At 46.7% G+C, this 17,178-nt stretch overlaps 3 protein-coding genes across 3 annotated transcripts; all 3 read right to left on the bottom strand.

The window, feature by feature from the left end:
• Nucleotides 1–29: 29 nt before the first annotated feature.
• Nucleotides 30–7,142, bottom strand: CSUI_003374 (uncharacterized protein). The gene has a single exon (XM_068063572.1). It carries the CDS (start codon nt 7,118–7,120, stop codon nt 1,451–1,453), a length of 5,670 nt encoding a protein of 1,889 aa, XP_067924455.1. The 5' UTR covers nt 7,121–7,142; the 3' UTR covers nt 30–1,450.
• Nucleotides 7,143–7,265: 123 nt separating this feature from the next.
• On the bottom strand, nt 7,266–9,551 carry CSUI_003373 (uncharacterized protein; the record flags this gene model as incomplete). The annotated part of the gene is made up of 1 exon (XM_068063571.1): nt 7,266–9,551. A coding segment is annotated over exon 1 (1,263 nt), but the record flags the coding sequence as incomplete, so codon positions are not given.
• Nucleotides 9,552–10,939: 1,388 nt separating this feature from the next.
• CSUI_003372 (uncharacterized protein) lies at nt 10,940–16,166 on the bottom strand. The gene is made up of 3 exons (XM_068063570.1): nt 15,221–16,166; nt 13,992–14,164; nt 10,940–13,215 (listed from the first exon to the last, which is right to left on the bottom strand). Exons 1-3 carry the CDS (start codon nt 15,477–15,479, stop codon nt 12,745–12,747), a joined length of 903 nt encoding a protein of 300 aa, XP_067924453.1. The 5' UTR covers nt 15,480–16,166; the 3' UTR covers nt 10,940–12,744.
• Between the last annotated feature and the right edge of the window lie 1,012 nt (nt 16,167–17,178).

The raw sequence follows: 17,178 nt of genomic DNA, 5'->3' as shown, positions 1-17,178 counted from the left end.
CTTCCTTCATACCACACGAAAGTCTACATACAGGGTCGCTCGTGAAAGTAGACAAAGAACCAGAGGACGATGAAAACTTGAGGGCACTTCCACCTTTCCTGACTGAGCTCGGGCTGACAGGAGAACTCAAGGTTTGCTTTTTATACCGGAGAAACGTCTCGTCAAATAAGCGCAGATATGAGCGACTCTGATCAGGGGGAAACAGGTACAGGGATGCCTAGAGTAGACAGAAAAAAACACCCAGAGGGAGATTCAAGACAATCAACTCCTCTCTCTTCCTGTGGAATCCTCCAGAAAGATGACATGTGGGCAGTTGCCGTCCTGTATTATGACTAAAGCTCCCGGCAGCACGGACAACTCAGGTGTAGAAGTGACTCTACTTCCGCATACATTCAGACTACCTCTTGGGTGTAGGAGAAAACACTTTTTCCTCCTATACAAGCGAGGAGTGATCATTTGCTGTTTGCTCTCGTACGACATTCAACAGACCCTATCCTTCTGTGAAGCCTGGCCAAATAGCCAGGGGACAGAGACAGGAGAAAACTTGCTTTAAGAAAAACGACTCGCTAGCGAAGTCATCAACTCCGCCCGTCATGTCACATGTTAGAAACTTCTCCCTTCTTCTCTCAATTGAAGTTCTGCTGTTTCTCATCCCCGGGGAAGATCTTTTTTGTTTCAACAGGATCCCCTGTTTCTTTGCAGAATGAAAGCCGATGAACTCGCTTTCCTCGTTCTCTCGCCGGACCCGTTTCGAGAAGGGGAATATGGTGGACAGGACAGCGACAAAGAAGTATCGACCGCATTCCTTGCTCTTAGCTAGATTGTCAGCATTAAGAAAAAAAGATCTCGAGAAACCTTCGTAGTTTTGTTTCAATCTCCGCTTCGCCAGAAATCCACTTTTACCTGCATCAGTCTCTCGCCCTAAACATAGCGAGCCACTCACGCAGCAAATCTGCCCAAGATCGCCGGTGTGAGTACACTGGAAAATACATCGTTCATCTGCAGAGAAGAGACCAGGAATACTGGCAGGACCTGGTAATGGTAGACTATCCTATGCTGACTAGAATCACTCCGAAAATCAGATGACGAGCCTACACCCGTCTGAGAGCATACACTCTCTCTCTCTCTCACAAAACAAGCTGCTCGATCCCGTTCTTCACATAGCAGCGCTGTTGACTATCTATCTATCTATAGCAGAACAGAGAAGAATTCTTCTCCTTTATCACCGCAGGGAGACGGGAGACGATCTTCGCCTACACTTCTCTGAAGAGAGCTGTGTTTTCATCTTCTTATTCACCTGCCCGCCGCTCGGCTTGTTTCTACTATTTTGCTATCTGATCATCCGAATAGAAAAGAAGTCTCTATTGATGTCTATATCGTAGCGACTATCTCTTCTTGATGACCTTCTCGTGTACGATTGTCCTCGTCGTCCTTCTCATCCTCGTCCTTTTTAGGCATGACTAACTTTCACTCTTTTTTTCGGTTCTTTGGTCTTCTTTTCATCCTTCTCTCGACTTTTCTTCTGTTGTTCGCTTCTCGTCTTTTTCGCCTTCTTCTTTTCTTCACCACCGTCATCGTCTATCACCTTCTCTCCCTCATGTTTCCTGTCACGCCAGCAAGCCATTGCCTTAGGAGGCACAACAATATCTATCCCATAAGGACCAACGGCTTGCTCATTAATCAGCTTTCCTCTCACGCACGTAGACAAGGCAGCTAGGACTTCTTCATGAAATGACGAGCTTTTAGGTGTCCACTGGCTTTCAGGAATCTCCAGCAGTTTTGCTAACTTCAGACCCTGTAGAGATCCTGTACGCCAGGGAGAGAAAAGAATCCCTGGTGGAGAGGATGAGGGAAGAGAAGGAACCGCTGACGATCTTGACGATAAAAAGGCAGAGACATACAGTCTGGTAGTTGGATGAGTAGATGATACAGAAGAACGCATGTTTGCTTTCATAGTAGTAGCAGTAGTAATAGCGCCAGTAGAAGTTCTCAAGGTAGCTGAAACTGACGTGGCTAGATCAGGGGACGGAGAGGAAGATAGAGGAGGTTTGGTATCATCCCGACAATAAGAGGGCCGCGCTGAGGAGGAGAAGGAGGACGGCAAAGACAGAGGAAGCAAAGAATGGTCTTGACTGCATTCATACGACAACGGCGATGGAGATCTTTTCTCTACGGCTTGAGTATCCAACAAACCCGCAGGAGAAGCCGAAGTTATAGAACCACCTCGAGAAAGAGAAGACGAATGGATTGTGAGATTATCACCGTCTCTCCCCCACGAGCTCTCCTGGCAAGTATTCTTAAAAGCTTTCTCTCGACGTAAATGATCCTTTCCTTCTTGGAGATAAGTACGAGAGTCCTTGTCAATGGCCATGCTAGAGATGAAGTCTCTTGGTGTGAGAGATAGAACTTCAATTCCGTAGAGAGAAGACCATAGCTGTGTCGATGCTTTGACCAACGTAATCGTCTTTGCCGTTCCTCCTCCGCTATTCTTGAGTTTCTCTACTGAGAGGCTTTTCTTCTCTGTTGACGTCTTTCTTTGTGAAATAGCTTCTTCCAATGGCTCTCTGATTGAAAGAGAGCTGCATGCCATCGTTTCCTTCATGTCTTGGTCTCGGACTGTAGAAGGATGTTGTATAGATGAGCTTCTGTCTTCATCGTCTTCACCTCCAGAATCGTTTCTTCCTTCTCCAAGTAGTGAAGAAGAAGAAGGTGATAACGATAATGATGATTCCTCTAAGAGTCTCAATCGGAATTGCTTGACCAGACATAGTAAAAGAGGAACATCGAAGTGTCCCCAGAAACTCCAACAGAGCATCGATGAGCTAGCCAATGTCGCTAGACTCAACCGATGTAGGTTTCTCATAAGGTTCGGCACAATAGCACCTCGTAACGGCCCTGGCCATATACTCATTCTTATGATATCATGGAAGCCCAGGACAACGACATTTACAGGAACGGTCGAGGCATATTTATGTAATGCAGGTAAAAGGGATGATAAGAGACGTAGAGATCTTACATTATTGAAGCTAATACCATGTAACAAATAGAATAAGCTTGCTGGCCTCTGTGTTCGTGCCAAAATACTTGCAGCCCCTTGTAGAGAAGATGATACAGGAGATACATGGCCTTTATAATGACTAGATCCTTTCTTCATCATCGTCTTCCTTCTCGGGGCGTCCTCTTCATTTTGTTCGTTCCCGATGGGTCCTTCTCTCTGTCCTCCTTTCTCAACCCTACAATACTGAGAAGGAAGAGCCTGAGCTTGGCTTCCATCGTCTCTCTGGTGTTCCTCTGGTCCAGCTGAGCTCCCTGCAACTTCAGCGGAATATCTCGACACCGACGTTGCCTTTAGATCTCCGTGTAACACGTCCTCATCACCCTTGTCAGACGAAGGAGAAGGAGAGGAAGAAGAGAGAGATGTAGGTTGAGAGACTCGTCGAAGAGACGATGCTGATGTGTCGTTTCGAGTAGGAGTGATAGAGGGGGAAGATAGAAGACCTTCTATACATGCAGCTATGAGATTTTCATCACGAAGGTCAAGGCGAGTGAACCCAATCAAGACTTGCATGATCCAGTCTGTCTTTACGTCTTTAAGAACATTTGAGTGGACGAGATAACTTGAGACAGCATCAGCAAATGAAGGATCGGTGAAGCCGAGACAACCAACATTATACATGAGTTCACATATGATATGAGCTGGTAGCAAAGAAAGATGTGATTGCAGCACCTTACAAATCTGGGAAAGAAGGTCATGTTCATACAGTCGAACAGCTTTAAGAGATCCAACGATATTCGCTAATGCTGTCGCTCCCACTGGGGATATCAACAAAGACGACGACGATGATGACGTGAAGAAAGAGGCATCTGTAGATGTCGAATTGAGACTATTTCCCGAGGGAGAGGCAGCAGGCCTGCTAGAGGGGGAAAGCAGAGCTAAAGGACTCCGCACGGATAGTAAGGGAGAACGACATGATGATGGCGAGGAAATAGAAGTTGACTCTTGTGAAGAATGAGAATGAAAAGAAGACGAAGGGGCCATGCTAGCAGGAGAAGAGGAAGACGACGATACGGACATAGAGGGGGATGATTGAGCTAGACGGGAGGTGGACAACGATGTCGGAAGGCTTTTAGAAGGAGAAGAAGAAGGAGGGGGAGAATAAGGAAAAAGCCTTTGGGGTTCACCATGCTTGATGAAGTGTGTAAGAAGACGACATGCAAGACTTGTGAGAGACATATCTTGGACACGATAGAAAATACTCTCTAGACGTAAATACCATGCAAGACACGTAAACCCAAAGGCTGGAGAATAGGCTCCTTCTCGTCGGATCAAATTTCCTCTCCCTGTTGTCTGTTGCTCTCTCAGCTGATGAGGGAGATGATGACACCCGATAAGCGAAGCGTTCTGAAGACCAGAGCTAAAATCTGTCCCTTCCCTCACTTCTTCACAAAGTTCTAAAGCATTCCATTCGTTTAGACAGACATCTGTATCGTGATATGGGTGTTGCACGTGATGTATGATACTCCTATCTATTAGCCCGCTGTCCAAATGTATATCCTGACTTCTATGGTGAACGAGATCTTCTGTTGGAGAAGAGAGCGGACTTCTCAAGCCGATCTTTTTAACAACCACATATCTCTTCATAAGATCTCGAGAGGATCGATGAATATCTCGATCCTCTCCAGAGTGGGGAGGGGCCCCTACGCCTCTTCCTCTGTCATCACTCGGAGCGAACTTTGATGCTAAACGCGCCGTCATTTGAGCCCTGACGTTCTTCTCTCCTTCCTCTTCTTCTTGCGATTCATTAGCTTCCTTTCCTCTTTTTCCTCGCTTCCTTTGCAGAGTCACCTCCATGACTCCGCCGCGACTCCCCGTCTCTACTCGAGTCAGGCTTGAAGAGGAGGTGATCGACGGAGAAGAAGAAGAAAGAGAAGACGGTGAAGTGCTAGAGGAAGGAAGGAAGAGAATGGCGCGAGCAAGGAGAGCCGTAGCTTGCGTAGCTTCATTCTTCAAAGTAAGAAAGAGATCGTCAACGAGATCCACAGCATCGGTCTCATGCGGTTCTAACGAAGGTACCAACATCTGAGAGTGACGAGAGAGAGAGTGAGAAAGAGAATGGCTATCCTTGGGGTGCTCGGAACTAATGAATGCGCCAGAGGCCTCATGAGATGAAGAGGAAGAAGAAGAAGGGCCAACAGAAGAACTAGAAGAGAGAGGCGTCTTTGAACTGACTGCTGAAGATGCTGAGAGTGGTGACGCCCCCCATACATGTCGAGAATGATGCCTCATACCTAGGGTCTGTAACCATAGGTGTTTAGGAACCTTCCATCGATCATTTCTTTTTCTTATCAAATCTTCTTCTCTTTTTCTTCTACTCATCTTACTTTCTTTCCCTTCTAACAGTGATACCGCGTCACCACGAGATCCGCTATCCCTCTCTCCTGCAAGATATGCAGTCTGAGAGAATTCTTGTTTGTATCCCTCTTCTTCTTCTTTGCCAGGTCGTAGCTGACTCGTCTCTCCTCGCCCATTGGCTATAGAGGGCCTCGAAAGAGAGCGTGAGAAATTCTCGCCGTTATCAAGACCTTCGCTTGCTGTCTCTTGTTGTCGTTCTGACGACAAGCAATGAGAGAACCTCGTAGCAGGCGGAACAGACATAAAAGAAGAAGAAGGATAGGGAGCAGGGAAGGCTCGAATGTCATAGATGAAGGTTAAGAGAGTATACGTAATGCGAGCAGCAAATTCAAAATAGCCATGCCCTGCTAGCCATTTGACGCTAGCTGCTAAGACACGCCAGACACGGATATCGGAAACCATGAGGAAGCCACTTGGTGAGATGCGATGTCCAGCGCGAATTTCATCTCCTCCTTCCTGTGGGTCTGTGCGCGATCGAGAAGATGAGAGTGAAGAAGAAGAAGAATGACAAGGTCCTGTCTCCCTCTCCAGGGTGTCACAATGGTGGGACCCCTCCAGAGAAGATGAAGACGATCCCTTCCCCCCTTTTGTTCTTCTATTAAGTTTCCTTTCTTCTTCTTTCTCCTTTTCATGATACTTATCTTCGACCTGCTGGAGAGAAGCACTCCGACAACTATGGCCGAGAAAGAAGACAAACTGATCTACACACCATAGACGATGCTCGACAGGGAATCTCGGATCTTGAGAGAAAAGCACGAATCCTGGACCGAAGGCTTCAACATCTTCTTCTCTTATTTCCACGTTTTCACAGTCTCTCTTCCTGCTGTTCGGCGCCTTACCAGAGCAAGATGCATCCGACGCAAGAGAAGGAGGAGAGGCAGAAAAGAAACAAGAAGGCAGAAGATCAAGAGGCAAAGAAGAAACAGCAGAAGAGCGATCACGATTGGTATCGAAGCTCTCCTCTCTTCTCTCTTCAACACGAGGCTCGGTCTTCTGTTGGATAGCTCCTTTTTCAATTGTCTTTGCTTCTGTTCTATCGCAAGAATCTTGCTCTACTGATGAAGTATCCTCACGAACTTCTTGTTCATCTCTGCATGCACTTTCTTCTCCTCCTTCTCCTTCTCTTCCCCATCCTGTCCTCCCAGCCTGTTCACTTCTAACAACCGAAAGAAGAGGTGTACGTACAAGGAGGAGTTCAAGCATTCTCAGCTGTACAGACGGCTCAGAGGTTGCATGCTGCCTAACTGTGGAGATGAAAAGACGGGGTGCATTTTGATACCACCAAAATCTCATCTCCCAGTCATCACTGAGATCTTCTGTGGCTGCATTTCCGCCTAATGAGAGCATTCCTCTTCCTGTTTTGTCTTGGCTCTGATCAAGCTCTCCATCTTGTTCTCCCCTCTTGCTTTCTTGTTTCTCTCTTCGTTCGGCCTCGTCTTCCTTCTTCTTTCTTCGCCTTACCATCCCTTTCTTCTCGATCTCCTTCATCTCTCGCAGAAGCCGTGCTGCCCAAGGTGCTTTCGCAAGTCTCTTCAATACAGGTGACGGCGCTCTGATCCACTCTTCCGAGGCTTGTGTTCCTTCTTCTCCTTCTCTTCCTTCTTCTTCTTCTCTCGCAGAGAGGCTAGAGTGTGGTTTCCTCGAAGAAATCATTCCAGATGAATAGCTACTAACCGTATTCACCTCACTCTCTCTCCTTTGATCCATCTGTGTTCTTTCTCCTTCTTCCTCTTCTTCTCCCCCCCTTCCCTCCCGCTGCGTCCCTACAGGTGACTCCTTCTTCGCCTTTTTCTTCTTCTTCTTCTTCTTTCTTTTCTTCTGGGTCTCTTCCTGTATCGCAGTCTCAACAACTGCGCCATCCCCCGAGTCGACGACTGGCGCTGTGATAGGAGGAGTGCTTGTAGGAGGGCACCTGAGCTCTCGACTCTCTTTCGATGAAGTATCGACAGAGATCTCTCTGCTTTCACTTGGGCAACCTGAAGCATTGACACATGACAACTGTTCCGAACTGTCATGATCTTGTAAGGCATACGATGAAGATAGCCTTCCATCTCCTTGGTGGAGGTGTCCTCGAGCTTCTTCGCCTTCATGCTGGCTATTGTCGTCTGTCAGATCGATGGACTGGCAAAGAGAGACACCTCGCTCTTTGCTGAAGGTGTCCGGCAAAGCCGTATCTGAGACTGACGCACAAGGAGACGAAGAGAGAGGAAAAGAAGATGGGGGTGAAGAAGAAGAGAGAGGAGGAGGAGAAGACAACAAGGGTGAGGAGGGGGAAGAAGAGGAAGAACAGAAAAGACGTGACTGTGTAGAGTGAGAGATGTTCTTCCTCGGAGAAGGAAAAGAAGAGTGAGAGGAGAGACTATGGAGATAGAATGGACACTGGCTGAGTTGTGAAGGGCAGGATGAGGAGAGATAAGCAGATGCATGCAAGAATTTGGAGGATGTAGAAGAAGAAAAAGAAGAAAACGGGGAGAGAGAAGCCATACTAGAGTGAGAAGGAGAGAGAAAAGGAGACTCTCTCAATGACGAACCGTATAACGACGACGCGAAGACAGTCGGGAGAAATGTAGAGGAGAAGAAGGTGCAAATGCCATTCGCAATTAACGAAGAGGGAAGGCCAGAGGAACGAGGAAAAGAAGAGAAAGGAATGGGAAACAAACTTTTACAAGACAGAGAAGACAACAGACAAGAAGTCGATGAAGAAAGGAAGAAAAGCTTTCCTCGTTCTTCTCTTTCTCCCCCAACAAAGTCTTCTCTATATTCATCTCTCTGCCGCCAATCCTGCCTATTCTCTTCTTCCTCTCTTTGCTTGAGATCTCTTTGCCTTTCTCTTCTTCCTAACACGCACAATGTCTCTCTCGCATGACCATTTCTCTGTCTACTATCCCTATAACTACAAGCTAAGCAGGGGTAAGCTCTCTCCTCCGTCTTTATCCTTCTCTTTCTTTTCCTTCTTCTGACATATCCTTCTCCTACCATCATCTTCTTCATTATCTCTTTGTTCTCTTCCGGGCTCCGCACAAGGGATAGTGACCTTGTCCTTTCTTCTCCCTTCATCATGCTTGTTCTCCCCCTACCTCCCACGACACCTCCCCAGGCAGCTCTCATTGCCGCCATGGTAAGAAATCGCGGAGAGACACGCCAACGCTAGGAGGTTTTTTCCGTGTCTAAATAGAGAGCTTCGTCTCCATGAGTGCGAAGAAAAGACTGTCCGTGTGATATGGAGATGCTTGGAAAGATCTCTTATCTCTTCTTTGTCTGTGTCGTTTCCATCTCTCACTAGGCCGCCCCGTTGAGCCTGGAGTGAAGGGAAAAAGTTGAGGAAACCGATCACCTCCCCAGTCTTCGTACCCACATCTCCAACAGATTGAGTGTATGTACACTACAAGAGAGACATATGAGGTCAAAGGAGAGACACAGAGTAAGATGATTCAGCGCCAACTCTTCATTCTAGAAGTCACCCTCTCTTTCCCTTTAATTCATACCTCTGTCGGTCGTTCGGTGGACAAGAATGAAAATCTTGTAGAAGAAGATCAAGAGAGACGGACCCACAAGGAATAGACAGCACTGGATGAGAGAAAGATAGAGCGGATGGCTCCTTCTTTCAAAGGAGAAGAGACGAAGCTCGATACACTCTGTTAATAGTTAGAAAAGGCCCTGGGAGAAGAGCAATTCTATGTTGGGAGATGAAGGAGACATGCTTTTGTGGGGTGTGCGAGATAAGGAGGGAGAAAAGGAGTGAGAAAAGAGAGAAGAGCCGAGATAGGCTGTTCTCTTCTTTCACATCGATGAAGAACGGCAGATGATTGAGAAAGAGAAAATTTCGACCTGTTTTCTTCTACCTGTAGAAGATGGGCGAAAAAGAAGTTACCTGAGAAAGGTGGTGAGACAGAAAAGTCGCCTTTGTTGGAGCTTGACGTCTCCCTCTCTCTCTCTCTGTTGTCCCCGTTTCCGTGGCGAAGGTCCTCGAATCTTGGAACATGTCAGCGCATCTTTCTCCTAGCTTACTGCTGGGAAGAGCGAATATCGACCTTTCTTCTTTCCGTGTATTAAGGGAGACGGTCTTTCTCTGGAAAAGACGAGGGAAGTTCCACAAGAAAAAGTCACCAGGGACACTCCAAACATTCATCTTTCTCCCTGCTTCGATTCTTCCGTTTGCATCTCGATTGTCTTGCGGGGAGCGAAAGGAAAAGGGAGAGACTACAGATGAGGGAGACAGGATTTGCAGGGTGGGACAGCTAGCTCTTTTTCTTGCTTTTGCATGCAAAAGACGAGAAATGTTTTATATTACATCTCTGCCGGCTGACGACATTCTCTTAAGCTCCTTCTTCGAGAACAAGAGAACACACACATCTCTATAGGGTTGTCGCTTTTTTCTTGCAAAAGTCAGATGCGAAATTGTCTATAAAGTCACGTGGTAGCAAGAGGGCAGGATGATGAGGGAAGGAGACAGCGTCCTCGTCTGAAGCGGTACAAGTTACTTCTCCCATTCGAAAACCGTATACAAACTCTCCCTCTCTTCCTTTAAAACATCTTGCTTCAAAAAGCTAATCACACAAGATAATCTTTCTCCTCGCCTCACACTCATGCCCCGCGACAGTCCCAGGAAAGTCTAGATAAATATCGTTAACCTTCAGCGTCTGCCTAAAATCCTTCTGTCTATCTCGTTAAAACTGTAAAAAGATCATTAGAGCGATGTACAGATGGAAATGAGGAGTCTTTTCAAGCAGGAGGATGTCCTTGCGAAAAAAGACTGCTGCCACGAAGTTCGTACGAAAGAGAATTCAGTTAGTGCACAAGTGTATGTACAGCTGAGCGATGTACTCTAGAGACGAGAAGTGAGTGTTGTTATTCTCTCTGCTGGTTTTGTGACCTTTTTCTCATCAAAATCGAACACACGAGGGCTCTTCTTCTATGTAGCGTAGAGTAATACTCTCCTGCTGTATCGATCTACCCGTCTATATCTACGTACTGTCTCTTTCTCAGTCTTTCTTTCTGCTTTTATGTGTTTTGTATACCTCGTCGTCAAATCGCTCTGGCGAAACTACGTGTCGACTCTTTTAACCCAGCCGCCTGACAAGCTATCTTTTTCCATTCATTTTGCCAGGGTTATGCGTCTACTCCCTTCAATCTATGCATGCCTACTGTGGTATGTGCGAATCCGCGCGTGTGCATCCAACTATCTAGTCCATCCATCTCATCGACCCTTTCTCTCCGTCGCGCCTACCTATCCATACCTACTGCCTGTAAATATATCTATTTATATATAACATGCCTTACATGTACGTGTATGTACAGACCCCCTCTTGATTTTGTATATTTTTGACAGAGCTTGCGCGCTGTGGTGCAGACCGTGTACTTTTAACTGTAGAGACATTTGTAAGGACAGGTGCGATGAGACTTTTTAACTGAGAAGAAGCTCCTCCTCGAGGAACTCTTTCACCTTTTGTGGAACCGCACAAGTGTCGAAGTCTATAAAAAATGACTTCCCTACATCACCCGCGGACGAGGTGGAGATGACTGAAGAAGACGAAGATCGCACAAAAGACACATCGAGAGACATGTTCCTTCTTTCTCTCTCTTCCTGTCTACGCCCCCGAACAGGCTAGTCCTCTTGTCTCATTAATGCCGAAGACAGTCTTTTTTCACAAAATAAATCTCAGACCTTCTCATCTGTTTCTCAGTAGAAGAAAAACCCAAAAGTCAAGAAGTTCTTTGGAAGAAGAAGAAGAATCCACCCAAAGTATCTAAAGACGCACAGCAGATACTCTCTCCCTCGCCCAACTCGAATTACTGAAGGGGAACTCCAACCGATTGCTGACGGAAGTTGAAAAACGCGTGTGGAAGGTAGCAAGTGCGGGGCCAACTCATGATGATGGCTGGTGTCTATACACCCGATCAACGATGGATTCTCGAAGACTCGTCCTTCGTATGGGTTCGGCCATGAAGTCAGCCAGACATCTTCCAGCGTCCTTAGAAGGATTTCTCTTTTCTTTCCTTCTTTTGTCTCTGCTTTCTTTCTGTGTTTCTTTTTCAGGATTCTTCTTATCAATCCAAGAGAACATGAAAAGAGAGGCCATACAATCCTATCGAGAAGGATCTTCTCTTACCCGGCCACGATATATCTATAAAAGAGCTCCGCCTGGTATTATACATAGGGCAAGACCGGCTGTTAATCACCATACATGTACAGATAGGTATGTGGTCAGAGAGATACAGGATTCTATGTATAACGCGGAACTGACATAACAAACTTCAAACATGTATGTGTACGTGAAAAGTCATAAAAACACCCCAAAGAGCTCACTGGGAAACAACGGTCGATATCTAGTCTATGTAAGATAAGCATACATACGGAAAGGAAGGAACCCGCTAGGAGAAGAACAACCGGCTATAATAGGGTAGAGCAGGAAGAGATGAACCTACTACTACTACTGAATATCTGTGCGTCCCTCCACTACCTTCCTCTGTGTACATGTATAGATACAGACCTATAGGTGAATACTAGGACATCAATATAAGCCTGCACACAGAATGGTGAGAATGTGCTTGCTATTCAGAGAGTCTCCTGTCACCTCTCTTGCACGGCGTCAAAACAGAAAAAGCCTTCTCACGCCGTTGCCTACGCAGTTGCTCCTCAACCCTCTCCTTCTGATAGGAATGTATAGATGCATGCACGACGTCCACTGAGACAACAAATGATACCTATGTACTACCTCTCTCTCACGCCTTCCTCTGGAGATGTACGTACAGGGGAAAATGACACATAGCAGAGACACGCGTTCGATAAGATGTCTATCTTCTCTTTCTCTTCTCTATTCCCGCAACACCGGAAGGTGCTAGGAAGACTTCGAGAGGTTGTTTCGCCGGGTTCTGATATCGCATAATTCATGACGTTCTCTTTCGAAATTCTTCAACCTTTCTTATTGTCTCAGTCATTCGCCACCTCTTGTATGTTATTCCTTTCTATCTGTATCTAACGGTGTACATACAGCATGGTACATCAAACATAGCATGCACAATCTAAAAACAAAGGGACTCCTCTCTCTCTCATTTTTGACCATGACTTCTCGAGAAACCATTCTTCAAAGATATACACGACATCTATCATTTTCGTTTCTCTTTCTTCTTCATCTGCAAGCCCAAGAAATACCTTTTTTCTTTCTTTCTTTCTCTCCTTTGCAAGAGACACAACATATGTCTGCATAGCGTCTCTCAGTTAGAGACATGACACCTGTCCGTATCTTCCAGGTCTATCCATCCAGCCCCTGTTCCTCTCCCTGTCTCTCTCTTATCTTCGTCTCTCCATCTTCTTCTTGTCCTTCCTACCTTCACTTCGTACCTTCTTCATTCTCTTCTTCCTTTTCTTCATTCTCTCCCATTTCTTCGCTGGCTGTATCACCCCTAGAAGATGCCACTCCTGAGTCTGTGTCTATTTTATCGCCAGAGATCTCTTCAGAAGAATGCGATGAAGAAGATGCTTCCTCGGGAAAGAGTTTTAGTATTTCGAGCAGACGTTTCTCAAACACTTGCAAGCTCATCTTTCCACTTGCGACCTCTGCACTACTCCTTGCTATTTCTTCTTCTATTAGAGCTGCATCTGCGTCGGAATACTTTCTCTCTGCTATCTGATCTACCAGCTCTGATACACGAGTTGCAGACTGAAGCTGCTGGACCATACCCCGGTCGCGAAGGAGAGAAGACGTTAAGCTCTCCTCACCATCTCCAGGGGCAGAAGATGAAGTAGATGGAGGATCTTCTTTCACAAGTTCCAGCATCTTCAAAATCTCGGGTGACTCAGCCTGAAAAGCATCAAACGGAACGAAAAAAGAGATCGAAGAAAAACACGTCACGAAAAAGTGAACAAACGGATACATATACTCTTAATTCCATCTATCTTTAATCTATCTATCTACCTATCTATCGGTGTGCATGCAACTGGATGGAATCTATATATGGAGATATTTTTAAAGCTGAATGACTCTAAAGAAGTGACGGCGGTCTAGCCCAGCAGCCTTGTAATTATTCTTGTTGCCTCCTTCACGGACAGGCAGTTCAGGCCAGACACTCCGTCCCTCGCTAACATACGTCATCAAGATATCTATACTCAACCAATCGACCAGTCTATACATTTGTATATAGATATATCAAGATATGTATATACAGTCAATCTGTCCATTCATTTGTACATAGATATACTTTTATACATATAGATAGCCTTGCAGGCGAACTTCCCTCGACGCCATGTGAGCTTTAGATTCCCGAAGGCTTTAGGACGTCATGTGCCTCACACAAAAAGCTTCTCTACAGGCTTTCTGTATCACGTATTATATACAGATATACATACTACACATATAAATGTATAGATACAGTCGATAACCTTACCTAGGGAGAGATACACACGTAAACGTCTCCGCATACCTGGAGATGTTCAGATCAATCGACACATATGAAGGGGAGACACGAGCATGAATCCCGATACAAAGCTTGGAAGGAAACCTTAACATAATCTTGCTTAAGCACGACAAACGAGGATCCCTCCAGATATATATGTATGATGTGTATCCTGGAGAAATACCTCTGAAAGGACAGCTTGAAGGCTCGAGTAAACTTCTGGAGAGACTTCCTTCTCGCTGTCGTTTATGATCTGTCTGAACTCCTGTGGAATATCCAGCCCGTTGAGGACATTGAAGAGACCGTCGCGCCCCTGGAGACCTGAAGCCTCTCTTCGTTTCTCTTCTGCGGATGCTCCTGAAGTTGCAGCACATTCAACGTATCATCATAATACCGTTCACTTTATGAAGATACTTCCAGTAGCTACATGTATATGACGTGTAGGTACACACAGTCCCTTCCTTTTTTCTCTCTTTGTAACGTCTCTCAGCAGACCATTTCTTCTTCTTTTGGAATGTATAAGCAACATGACTGCCTACACGGTTGATTCGGTCCTGATCCTACGTCGTAGAGTCATATGAATGTCCTTGAGCTGTTCTATTAGGGGACCAGGAGACATAGCTCAACACACACGTGAGCTACCTCTACATCACACCACACCCTGACGAGATTAAAGAGTCACGCTGTACGTGAGGTTAGAAGTTCCTCAATGCCCATACAAATAGATATACAAACATACAGATATACGCACATACACGCCACAGACAATCCACGAGCAGATCGATATATTTATATATAATGAAGGTGTCTTTATTTGTACGTATAAACGCATATACGTTGACCTTCTCGATATGGTGACCACGATTGAATAGGACTGGAGAGGCTGAGAAGAGTAGAAGAATCCTAGTGAAGAAGGAAATACGAAATACTCTTTGCTTGCTGAAGAGTCATTGATTTTTCCTCCCTCCCTCTTCCGTGCCTCCCCCTCCTTTCTTAAAGTGAAGCCTGTGGAGACCGCACTGAGACGAGGAGCAACATTTGCCACGAGTTCCAGTCTTTTCTCTCGAGATCACCTGGGAAAAGACCGTCACTCAGATGTGATATGAAAGTGGGATTCGGAGAGGGGGAGTATCCTGATGCCGAATAGTGGCTCTACCTCTCTCTTGCGACACTCCGTGTGACCTCGTAACTTCTTTTCTATTTCCTGCGTGATACCCCGTGTATCTGCATCGGCGTCATGGAGGATCTTTCTCCTAACTGCCTTTTCACACGTGTGTCACTGGAAATGGGTAGATAGCAAGGACAGTCGTGAGAGAAGAAGACTTGAAGAGAAGAGGTCTCTTTACAGGGGAAGGATGCACCAGGTGAGGGGGGGGCCGGAGGGGATAGGTGTCGGTTTCTTAGAGCTCGTACCAGCTACAAACAAAGCCCGGGAATCGAAGAAAGACGAAGAGATGGTCTCTACAGAGACAACAACTGCGATGAGGGTAGAAGTCATCAAAAAAGCAGAAGCCATCTTCCTTCCGAATAGCTTTTGCCCATTCAAAATGGAGTGTACGTACACTCCAGGAAGCTGCATGGTGAAGAAGGGGGAAGCAACCGCAGTGTCTCTTTGACACATGAGATTAAAGTTCGTCCGAAAGAAGCTCCAACTGGTATGATCTTGATACATGTTCCACAGGAAATAGTGTCTCGCAATCTTTCTAAGCCAGCTCGATTCCTCTCAAAATTTCTCTCTCTTAACGGATGTGAATAAAACGACATAAAAGGAAGAGAGGGAAAAGACGTCGCAAATGTCTTCTTGGTTCGCCGCGCCTTTGCTACATAAAACTGGAGAGGAAGAGAAAAAGCAAAGTGGAGACTGCGGCTAACCTACTACAGAATCGGAACATACTGAAAACACGTCGTCGGCTCTTCCTTGCGACAGCCCAGGGCGCCTTTGCCCACGAACCACCGTCGCTTTCTCATCTCTCTCCTCGCTTTCTGCCGCCCGTGTCTCCTCGCCCTCGTTCATGGGCTCCTAGAGGCCGGGACCCGTTCCTTTCTTTTACCCTTCCTTAACTTTTTCTTCTTTCTCTGGCGAGTCCAGAGTCGGACTCGCCCATAGTTTGTCTATCCCGGTGGAACGACTCCTTGTTTTAGACTTCTACACTGTAAGTGAGAAAAGGCCAAGGGATTGTCTTGCCTACTCTTCCAACGGCGGCGGCACCACGCCCGACGGTTCGTTGGGACAGTTGCGCACTGCTAGGACGCTGCTCTTGGAATGAACTTAACTACACCAACCACTTCGTGGCGCGGGAGTAGTGTTTATCGTAAAATCTTCGCTAGGGACGGTTTCAGAGCGGGGTTTCGCTACGACTTATCGCTGGCTACCAGAAGATCGACTTCCTCTTTCTCAACTGCGTTCACACAAGTTTGTTATAGTATGACACTGACATACTGCGCGGAGAAGGCAACTCAAAAGATAAGAAGATTAAAAACGAAAAGCTTAGCTTCTTAACTCGCCGGCAGCTCGCCCACCGACCGAGTGACGTACGCGCAACGCTCTGCCTGTAGCGGCTGGTCCAGCGCCTACCCGCCGCTGCAGCGCGCGCCTCCACCCCGGGCACCCTGGGAAGGCCGCCGAAGGCCCGTACTGGTCGCCGTCGGTAACACCCTCAGCAGGGATGAGCTTTGAACTGTAGGGCGCCTCCAACATCTGTGTTGCAACGGCGCCGATATGGGGCCGGACGCGACGCCTCATGATATATATGGCGCGGCAAGGACGTGCGTGCAATGGCGGGCTGCATGACACTTTCCATCAGGATAGTCGGGATGGAACGGAGCTTCTCCTCTCATGCATTTAGTTGACTGCCAGGCCATAATGAATGACCTAGGAAAAGACAGTCGGGCCCAATGGAGAAGGCACCTCTTATGGTGCCCCTTTTTCTTTGGAGACTCTCTTCTGCTGGAGCAGCTCCTCCTGATTCATAGGACTGTCCACACCAGAGTGCAGTTCGTCTACACAGACCGATTCGTTACCCGTGTTGTTTCTCTATCACCGAGGATATCTAGGCCGATGTGTGATAGGCCCAGCTGAGAAAAAGAGGCGAATAGCAGGGGGTGGGAAGGGTGAAGGAGACACTCTGAAAGCAAGACGGATTCGTTACAGACTCAACTAAGACCACGGCTACGGCCGTAGCCGTGATGTGCTACTGATGCGCCACTGCCATGACAAGCAGACTGACTAGTGGCAGTGGCATGTTTTTAGCCAGTATGGCAGCAGCGCGCTCTTCAGGGTCCATCATTCTAAAGAGCCAGTGAATAGAAAGAAGGGGTAAGAAGTGGGGAGACTGTGCATCTATCTCGAAAGGCAAACTCAAGTAGAGAGA

Source organism: Cystoisospora suis (genome assembly GCF_002600585.1).
Source record: "Cystoisospora suis strain Wien I chromosome Unknown contig_1490, whole genome shotgun sequence".
NCBI classification, from domain to species: Eukaryota; Apicomplexa; class Conoidasida; order Eucoccidiorida; family Sarcocystidae; genus Cystoisospora; species Cystoisospora suis.
Note: the sequence above shows the minus strand (reverse complement) of the source record. Positions and strands in the feature narration are given on the sequence as shown.

Coding starts and splice junctions, on each gene's coding strand:
- CSUI_003372 (XM_068063570.1), bottom strand. CDS start 15,479: ATGTATCAAGATCATACCAGTTGGAGCTTCTTTCGGACGAACTTTAAT. Junction 14,165..15,220: donor CCGGGCTTTGTTTGTAGCTG/GTACGAGCTCTA, acceptor CTGCAACTTCAG/GAGCATCCGCAGAAGAGAAA. Junction 13,216..13,991: donor TTCAAGCTGTCCTTTCAGAG/GTATTTCTCCAG, acceptor GATGCTTTTCAG/GCTGAGTCACCCGAGATTTT.
- CSUI_003374 (XM_068063572.1), bottom strand. CDS start 7,120: ATGGATCAAAGGAGAGAGAGTGAGGTGAATACGGTTAGTAGCTATTCA.